Here is a 10476-nt window from a genome sequence, read left to right on the forward strand (position 1 = left end):
CTGACAAGTCCAGTTTCTCAGAAGAAAAACATTTAATAGGGACTTACGAACAGAAGCCATGTCTCAGGCAGCTGCAAGATGGCGGATCTTTGCACCCGCCCTCCAGAAAGCAGCCTTTACACAGCAAGCTTTTAGGGTACAGATACGTGCAGCTGGTCACATCTCATACTTTCTTGCTGAAACTTGTGACCTCTAGGGAGATGAGATAAACATCTTTATGAAAGGTTGTCTATGCCATAGTCATTGTTTCTTTATGGGGGGTTATCTACGCTATGGGAACACCTCGGTATGCAGGAGTCAAACGCTCGTCTTCATTGAGGTTTCGCTTCAAGATGGTGTCACTCTTGCCAAGCAACAGGCTGTTTTCCTGCAGACTGCTTGTGAAAAAAAGGGATGTGATTTTCTTTTGTTTTTTTGTGTGTTTTTTTTTTTTTTTGAGACGGAGTCTCGCTCTGTCACCCAGGCTGGAGTGCACTGGTGCAATCTCGGCTCACTGAGACCTCCGCCTCCTGGGTTCAAGTGATTCTCCTGCCTCAGCCTCCTGAGTAGTTGGGATTACAGGTGCCCACCACCTCGCCTGGCTAAATTTTGTTATTTTTAGTAGAGATGGGATTTCGTCATGTTGGTCAGGCTGGTTTTGAACTCCTGACCTCAGGTAATCCACCCACCTTGGCCTCTCAAAGTTCTGGGATTACAGGCCTGAGCCACTGTACCTGGCCCCGTTATTTTCAATCTGTGGCTTTTATGTTCAGTGACTGTGAAATCCAAATGTCTTGCTGTTTATGTTTGTATCTAATGTAATGTAAAACAAGAACCAAAAGGAGGAACATGGTTGCTGTTCAAGCATTGTCTGATAAGATGTTAAGACCAGCTGAAAAATGAATTAGAATTGAAGCAGAAAGTACAGTGTCCAGTATAAGATATAGAGGCTTTTTTTTTTTTTTTTTTTTTTTTTTGAGACGGAGTCTCGCTCTGTCGCCCAGGCTGGAGTGCAGTGGCAGGATCTCGGCTCACTGCAAGCTCCGCCTCCTGGGTTTACGCCATTCTCCTGCCTCAGCCTCCTGAGTAGCTGGGACTACAGGCGCCCGCCACCGCGCCCGGCTAATTTTTTGTATTTTTAGTAGAGACGGGATTTCACCGTGGTCTCGATCTCCTGACCTTGTGATCCGCCCGCCTCGGCCTCCCAAAGTGCTGGGATTACAGGCGTGAGCCACCGCGCCCGGCCGAGGCCTTCTTTACTGTGCACACAAAAAGAGTAACTTGGATGTCATTAAGAAAGAAACAGCTAATGAATGCAAAAACCCATTCCATTAACCCAAATAGGGTATCTGGGGACGCCAACCTGTTCTTGGGATCTGGAACCCGGGTTTGAGTCTTGGCTCACTTTATTCCAAATTATAAGCGTATGACTATGAGTAAGTCACCAACTTCTTTAAATGCTGAGAAGCATTTTTGTCAACCATGTTAAGCTAGTACTCCACCTTATAATGTTGATAAAATAATTGACAAAGACAATATAGATAAATAAATCTACTTATTATATTTTTAATATTTTGGGTATGTTATGACTATTAAGACTAATCCAACTCTGAGAAATCAGGACTCATTTGGACATTTGTCATTATATTTTCATTTAAATGACACTTTATCTTCAAGGTGTTGATCCCAGAAGAATCTGGGAATTTTTGTTTTCTGATTCAGACAGTAGAGAGTAAGTCACTTGAGGATTCCACATAAATAGCAGTATTCACCTTAGCATTAGCCATTATCCTTCAAATGAGTTGCCTCCTCAAAGTGGCCCTTTTGCAGAAAGATTGCATCAACATTTAGATTTTTTCCCTCAAGTACTTTGTTATGCAGGTGATCTTGGGTGATGTAAGTTAGAATTAACTCCTTCATCTCATATCCTGGTTGCTGCTATTCTTCTCTTTTTTTGACCGGGGTGTGGATATTGGTGGAGGGGACTAGACTTCTCTTCGCCAGTGTGAGAGGTAGACATTGAGATCCTTCTGAAATGCACCCAGCCATTCTTGCTTTCTTCACTGTCCAGATAACTTTCAGCATGTTATGATTCCATTTAAGCGAGGATACCATATTCCTAATGGGTGTTTCAGAACCCACACACTGGAAGCAGTAAGAAAGCCTGCTGCAAAATCATCCTCATCTGTGTCTTTCTTCTTTCCCTTTCCTTTGTCCCTAGGGAAGTGTGAAATCGGCTGGGCCTACTACTGCACGGGAGCAGGTGCCACTGCCGCCATGCTGCTGTGCACATGGCTGGCTTGCTTTTCAGGCAAGAAACAGAAGCACTACCCATACTGAGATGGAGCCACCAAGAGCAGACAGAGGAGAAGACGGACTGAAGGGGCTTGGAGAGGTCAAAACATCCACCTACCTTCAAAAGGTGGAATAGTAGTTCTAATCCAATACAATGCTAATAAAATGAAACCCGATAAAATCAGGAACATGATATAGGAAGGAAGGATTGTAGGAGATTTGTGGGGGGAAAAAAAAGGAGAGTATAGAATGATGGAGAAAAATGGACCAAAGCCTAAAAATATTGCAGGGCATGGGTGGTTCTATTCCACAAAGTATTGTTAATATACAACACACACACACACACACACACACACACACACACCCCAAATCTATATATGCAAACAAGGGTTTGGGTTTTAGTTTTTTGTTTTGTTTTGTTTTGTTTTAGGTGAAGACTCAGAAAATCAAAAGGGCTAGTAGAAACAGTGTTATGTTGGGAAGCAGGGTACCCCCAAAAATGTTCCCTGTAGGTCACGGCACTCCCGAAAGCACACAAGCACATACAGACATACGCATCCCCACACACACCCATGCACAAACGTGGATCATCACACAGACTTTACGGGAGGTTTAGTGGTGCATTTCTCCTCTGTTTTCTTTTTACTATACATTTAAAATACAGTATTATCACTTTATAAAGCATATATTAAACCCAATAAATGGACCAATAAGCCAAACTATCAGTATTTTGTATATCCTGCATAAACTCTGATGTAGTTCCTCAACATATTTTCAGTGTTTATGCAGACCTTTAGAGTTAAGCCTTTGTATTTCCATGTTATTCAACAATATGCAATATTTCTGAGTAGTTTCTGCTGTGATATTCGTATGAAGAAAAGGGGCACCTTTCTGTCCACTAGGAGAGAATTCAGCCGAAGATATGAGAATAATGAGAGACATTTTCCAGTCATTGGATCGTGTTTTCTTTTGTCCATTATTGTACTGTGCTGTACCACATTTATTTCTATATTCATTTTGTAAAAAATTTAAAAGTGCTATTTTGTTTGTATTTGAAAATCTCTGTGAATAAATTCTCTCTTTGATCAATAGCTAGATGAGTCATGGAGTGTTAATTCAGTTATTGGATTTGCTTCCTTAATTTCTTCAATGTAGTTCTTCAACTACTAGAGTCTTATAAAATTTCCTTTTCTCTTTTAAGGCCTGTCATTAATTCACTCACTAATCATCCAACGAGGCATTGTTCTAGGCACAAGTGTATTAAAAATGAGTAAGACAGTTTCTGCTTTCAACATGAATTCTTTGCAACCAGAATTCTAACTTCCTGCTTATTACATTTCAATCATAACCAAATTCTGAGGAGAGAAGAACTTCAGGTCTGTTTTGTATTAAGTTTGAGGATATGGGTGGTATTCAGATGTGATTTAGGGCAACAAGAGCTAGACTGTGGTTCAGGAGGTGACTGGACTGACAGTCTCCAGCATGGTGACATGACTGTTACAGTTGCCAGTGACTTGCTGTTCCTCCAGCTTCTACAAAGTGCTGGGTTTCTGTACTTCCCTGTCAGGGAAAATTTTCTATCACTACCCTTGAGGGATGTTGGCCATTTGAAAAATCTTATCTCAACAGCCCTGCCCCTCCAGCAGAAAGTCTTCACGGAAGAGAAGGGTTTGGACCCTCACATGGCCCCTTAACAGAACTAGCTCTTTCAGGGTTAGGCGTGGTGGCTCACACCTGTAATCCCAGCCGAGGTGGGGAAATCACATGAGGCCAGGTAGTTTGAGACCAGCCTGACGAACATGGCAAAACTCCATCTCTACTAAAAATACCAAAAAAAAAAAAAAAAAATTAGCTGGGCATAGTGATAGTGGTGCTCTCCTGTAATCCCAACTACTCAGGTTGAGGCACAAGAATTGCTTGAACCCAGGAGGTGGAGGTTGCAGTAAGCCGAGATTGCAACACTGCACTCCAGCTTAGGCAACAGAGTGAGAACCTGTCCCCACCAAAAAAATAAAAAATAACAAATAACAAAAACTAACTTCTTCAGGAGCAAAGATTGCATACTGGATAGTGGATCTAGCCTTTTGTTTAGTAAGCCTGAGTTATTGTAGCAAATCCTTAAGAATTCCGTTTCAATTAGCTTCTAAATTCATTGTACGTTTCTGATTTGGAAATTGAACATTCTGGCTATTTATGCATGTAACTATATTTTCTATGCTATCTATACACATTTATCAATTTAATTTGAATATCTGACTATTCCACTTGCTTCTGGTGCTTTTAATCATCCAGGATGAGAATCCATGCTGCTCTGGAAGAACAATACAGGATCTGACCAATAAAATTCTACACTTTCTGAGGCTTTGTTGGCGTGGAGAAAGTCATTCCACTCTCAGATGCTTAATTCATAATGTGCTGAATGTGATTTTGTCTCATTGTCTGCTGAGCAGGGGCTTCTCCATTCTGTGGTCTCCTGCAGAGAAGAAAAGATTGCACTTTGCTTCCTCAATTAGCCCATTATGTTCATGTATAGCTGGTGCTTTTCAAATTTCTTTTAACTGCACCTTCCTGTCAGAATAGTGTTGTGACTTCTTAGCTCCCATTATCAAGTTGGAGTTCTCTAGGGAATTCATTAAGGTCTAGTTCTTTGGACAGATTTAATGATGATATTGTCATTTTTACGTAGTTCATGTGATTTTAGACATTAGTGAGCCTCGCTAGAATAAAAGGTCAGCCACTCTACATGGTAAAGTCAAATGACAAACTCTTATATGGCAATGGCAAAATCTGGCTAGTCATGATTTTTTTTTTTTTTTTTTTTGCTTAAGATGTCCCTGCATTTTAATAGGAACATCTAAGTTATTAAGAATTACATATACTGCTTTTGAAATGAAAATCACAATTCATAAGGTAATAACAATAACAAAGTCAGTGAAAAGTATCTATTCACAGGATTCTTACTGATATACGCATGAGAGGCAATAAAAAGCTCGATTTTCACAACCTTAAAAGCTTTCATTGCTTGCACATGCCTGTGCAGTAAGTGGGGAGTTTACCTTGTTTTTAGGAAGAGAAAATGACATGCAAAGAAGTGAATTGATGAAATTTAATTGACTCTAGTCATTGAACACCTGCTACTTGGTAGGTATTCTACTAGACATAAAACACTAAATAAAACACAGCCCATGCTCTCAAGTCAGTCCTAAGCTCATGGAGAAAAATGACAGGAACATCAGTGATTACCAAATCATATGTCAACTGATTCTCAAAGACAGGGAGGAAGCTCCTCCCAGGTAAAGAATTCTACACAGACAAAAAGGTATAAAGAAAGATGAAAGATGATATATTACAATGTTCTGCTCTTCGAAAATCATTAAGAAAATGAAAAGATGTGTCAAAGACTGGAAAAAGTTATATATCTGATAAAGAGCTTGTATTCTGAGTACATACATGACTCTCTCAAATGAATAATAAAAAGGACAACTCAATTTTTAAAGGGTAAAAAAAAAAATGGGGTATTTCCCAAAAGACGATATACCAGTGGCCGATTACATTGAAAAGGTGTTCAACATCATTAATTGAGAAGAAAACGAAACTTTGAGGACCACAATGAAATGCTGCTTAACATACACTAGAATAACTAAAACATAAAATACAACACCAAATCTTGCTGAGTATGTGGACACACGGCTGGAAAAGCAATAGGTACATTTTTATTTATTTATTTATTTATTTATTTAATTTATTTATTTTTTGAGACGGAGTCTCTCTGTCGCCCAGGCTGGAGTGCAGTGGCGCCATCTCGACTCACTGCAAGCTCCGCCTCCCGGGTTCACGCCATTCTCCTGCCTCAGCCTCCCGAGTAGCTGGGACCACAGGCATCCGCTACCACGCCCGGCTAATTTTTTGTATTTTTAGTAGAGACGGGGTTTCACCGTGTTAGCCAGGATGGTCTCGGTTTTGTGACGTCGTGATCCGCCTGCCTCAGCCTCCCAAAGTGCTCGGATGACAGGCATGAGCCACCGTGCCCGGCCCACTACATTTTTATTAAGTGAACCACAGTAATTCCCTTCCCAGGTATTTGTGCCAAAAAACAAAACTATGTTCACAAAAAGATTGTATAAGACTGTTCACTTCAATTTTGTTCATAATAACCCTAAACTGGAAGCAACTCAAATGTCCACCAGCACATACATAAATTGTGGTATATTTAAATAGTGGAATACTACTCAGCAATAAAAGGAATGAACACGTAGCATTCACATCAACCTGGATGAATCCCACAGACATTCTGTTGAGCAAAAGCAGCACAGAGGAAAACTAATACATGGTCATAGAAATTAGAATAATGATTACCCTCTTATGTAGGTGGGGGAATTGACTGGTGAGGAGAAAACGGACTTTCTGGGATGATGGAAATGTTCTACGTATTGATTGGAGTGGTGTCCACATGCATGTATACACTTGCCAAAAATCCATTGACTACATGCACTTAAAGACTGCACTTTATTGTATTCTAATGGTGCCTTAATCAAAGAAAAGCATGAAGGGCCTTAAAGGTTAACGGAACTGTGGGTCATCTCACATGGCAGCAGTTGGGGTATAGTTGGGCAGGTGGAAGATGAAGTGAGAGAAGGGCTGCCAGTGCTTTGGGTACCATGCTAAGAGGACCAAAATTTAAAATGGATATTGGAGGCAGTGGGAGGATCTGACATAGGGGAAGATGTGGCATGAACAACTTATGTTTCTTGACTAGATCCCTGGTGGAAGTATTGTGAGATACTGGGTGGCAGAAGTGGGGAGAGAAATTGCTACAATGCAATCATTCCACCAACAGAAAGTGGAACATCTACTATGGTCTAAGTGATTAGGAAAAGGAAATGAACAAATATGGGGATATCAAAGTGTGAAATGATAGGGCCAAACTGGGCCAAATTAAAAGAGGTGGGGAGGCTGGGAAACATTAGAGAGAACAGGATAAACTCGGTAGGTCCTTGGAACAGAGAGAGAGGGAAGGAAGAGAGTTGGGTGGATGAGGGTGCCACAGATAGAGACAAGATATAAAAAAGGAACATATTCTACAGTGCATACATACATCAAAACATCACGTTGTACCCAGTAAATATATACAATTATTGTCAATTAAAAAATAACAAAAATAAAGGAATATACCATCAACCTAAATAAAATTCTATACCCAAGAAAAATCCTTCAAAAACAAAAACAAACTTCAAACAAAAATAAAGACCATTTAAGATGCATACAAAAATTAGTGTAATTAAGGACTTATACTGGTGTACGTAAATTACCTGTGAGATATCCAGACACAGATGCTTAGCAGGTAGTTGAAAATTAAGGGCTGAGACTCAGGAGAAATTTTAGGTATGCAATCATGTATTGCTTAATGTATTGCTTAATGATGGAGATATGTTAAAGAAATGCGTTAGGCAATTTTGTCATTGTGGGAACATCATAGAGCGTACTTACACAAACCTAGATAGTGCAGCCTCCTCCACACCTAGGCTATAGGGTACGACCTGTTGCTCCTAGGCTGTAAACCTGTACAGCATGTTACTGTACTGAACACTATAGGTGACTGTAACACAATAATAAGTATTTGTGCATCTAAAAGTATCTAATATAGAAAGGAACAGTGAAAATATGGCATAAAAAATTAAAAATGGGCCAAGTGCAGTGGCTCACACCTGTAATCCCAGCACTTGGGAAGCCAAGTCGGGTGGATCACGAGGTCAGGAGATCAACACCATCCTGGCCAACATGGTGAAACCCCGTCTCTACTAAAAATACAAAAATTAGCTGAGCGTGGTGGTGGGCGCCTGTAATCCCAGCTCCTTGGGAGGCTGAGGCAGGAGAATCGCTTGAACCCGGGAGGCAGAGGTTGCGGTGAGCCAAGATCACACCGCTGCAGTCCAGTCTGGCAATAGAGTGAGACTCTGTCTCAAAAATAAAATAAAATAAAAATAAAATAAAATAATTAAAAATGGTGCACCCATATAGGGCACTTACTATTAATGAAGCTTACAGGACTGGAAGTTGCTCTGGGCAAGTCAGTGGGTGAGTGGTAAGTGAATGTGAAGGTCTAGGATATTACCATACACTAGCATAGACTATAAACACTATACCTTTAGGCTATTATAAATTGACAAAAATATTTTTCTTTCATCATCAATAAATTAACTTTAGCTTATTGTAACTTTTTTACTTTATAAACTTTAAACTTTCTGACACTTTTGAAATAACACTTAGCTTAAGCTAAGTTTGTTTTAAAGCATTGTACAGCTATACAGAAATACTTCCTTCTTTATATTCTTATTCTATAAGCTTTTTTCTATTGAAGTTTTTTTGTTTTGTTTTTCACTTTTTAATCTTTTAAAAGAACCAAAACACAAACACATACATTAGCCTAGCTTGCACGTGGTGAGGATCATCAATATCCCTGTCTTCCACCTCCACTTTGTGTCCCTCTGGAAGGTCTACAGGGGTAATAGCCCCTATGGAGCTGTCATCTCCTATGACAACAATGCCTTCTTCTGGATACCTCCTAAAGCAGTTGCTTGAGGCTGTTTTACAGTCAACTTTTTCTTTAAGAAGTAGAAGGAGTATATTCTAAAATAGCAATAAAAAGCAGAGTAAATACATATACCAGAAACAGTCATTTATCATCATCAAGTATTATGTACTGTACATAATTGTGCTATGCCTTTTTTGTTTTGTCTTTTTGCTTTATTATTATCTTTGACACATAATCATACATGTTTATGGGGTGCTGAGTGATATTTCAGTAGAGGTACACAATGTATGATGATAACATCTAGATAGTTAACATATTCATCACCTCAAACATGTATCATTTATTTGTGTTGGGAACCTTCAAAAATCTGCTCTTCTAGCTATTTGAAAATATACAATGAAATGTTAATGTTAGTCACCCTAGAGTGCTACCATATATACTATGCTTTTATGTAACTGGCAATGCAGTAGATTTGTTTACCCCAGCATCACCACAAACACATGAATGATACATTGCACTGTGATGTTACAATGGTTATGACATCACTAAGTGACAGGAATATTTTAGCTCCATTTAATCTTATGGGAACCACTGTTGTATATGCAATCCATTGTTGACTGAAATGTCTTTTTACAGCATGTGATGATATAGATAATGGATATAAGTGATACTGGTGAATATGAAGACAACAGGAAGGAATTAATGCAGAAGAAGAAATCTTGGAGAACATCATCATTGAAAGGATAGACCATTAAAAGGATCTTTGTTGAGGAGCAATCAGAGATGTCAGAGGAAATTTTTACAAAGGTGTTGTCATAGACACCAATGGAAGGTAAGAGAATTTCAAGAGGAAGAGAGTTCTAAGCAGTGTTTATGGAAAATGTTTCCAGGGAGCCAAGCTACACTTATTTGATTTGGTAACTAGAAGGTTAATAATGCCCTCAGGAAAGAGTAGTTTTAGTAGAGTGGTGGGGTGTTAAAGAAATTAGTAAGGGTAAAAGAGTGAGTAAGGGGTAAAGAAGAACAGAGAATTATAGAATAATCTTTCAAGAACCTTAGCAGTGAAGGGAAGGAAAAAGATGGAATTCATTCTGCATTTTTGTTAATAGCAAAAATCGCATCTTAGTAAAAAACGTTTTTGCAATCCTTCGTGACCAGAGTGAATTTGTCAGAACAGCAAATGTTCGTACACCCTTCTTTGATTCTCATAAAATGAGTGGGTAACTCCAGACAGCCTTCATGGAGATAAGACCACTAGATTGTTACCAGGTTCCAGCAAGCCCACAGGACCAAGAAGAAACTGCCTTCACCTCAAGAGCAATTGTTGAGGAAACTGAATTGGACTATTTCTCCAGTGCAAGTCAAGAGGATACCATGAACTGGATCACTGCATTAATAGGTCGATGAGAAAATAACTTTTTCCTGGAGCAGTACATCTGTTGTAAAAAGAGGATAATGTTCTCATAATCCAGATCATCTTTAGTTCTGTATTTTCAGTGCCTATCCTAGTTTCATGTACTCAAGTGGTGGTTAAAGTAAATATTTACATGTGAAAATAAATTATTAGCATAGTGAAAAAAAAGATTATTTTTAATATGAACAGGAGCAAGGAGAGAGCTTAGTGTTGTGACGCCATCTGTGACCACGTAAGCTAAATTACTTCCATGAGC

General features: G+C 39.2%; 1 protein-coding gene across 3 annotated transcripts in view; it reads left to right on the top strand.

The window, feature by feature from the left end:
- The window catches only part of LHFPL6 (LHFPL tetraspan subfamily member 6), a 265542-nt gene extending 262177 nt beyond the window's left edge, over window positions 1-3365 (top strand). For all 3 annotated transcript variants that reach the window (XM_011758423.2, XM_011758424.2, XM_011758426.3), the window contains exon 4: window positions 2201-3365. In XM_011758423.2, the coding sequence (XP_011756725.1) occupies window positions 2201-2319 (119 nt within the window). In that variant the 3' untranslated portion in view covers window positions 2320-3365. The remainder of the gene's footprint in view (window positions 1-2200) is intronic.
- Window positions 3366-10476: the final 7111 nt, after the last annotated feature.

Source organism: Macaca nemestrina, chromosome 16 (assembly GCF_043159975.1).
Source record: "Macaca nemestrina isolate mMacNem1 chromosome 16, mMacNem.hap1, whole genome shotgun sequence".
NCBI classification, from domain to species: Eukaryota; Metazoa; Chordata; class Mammalia; order Primates; family Cercopithecidae; genus Macaca; species Macaca nemestrina.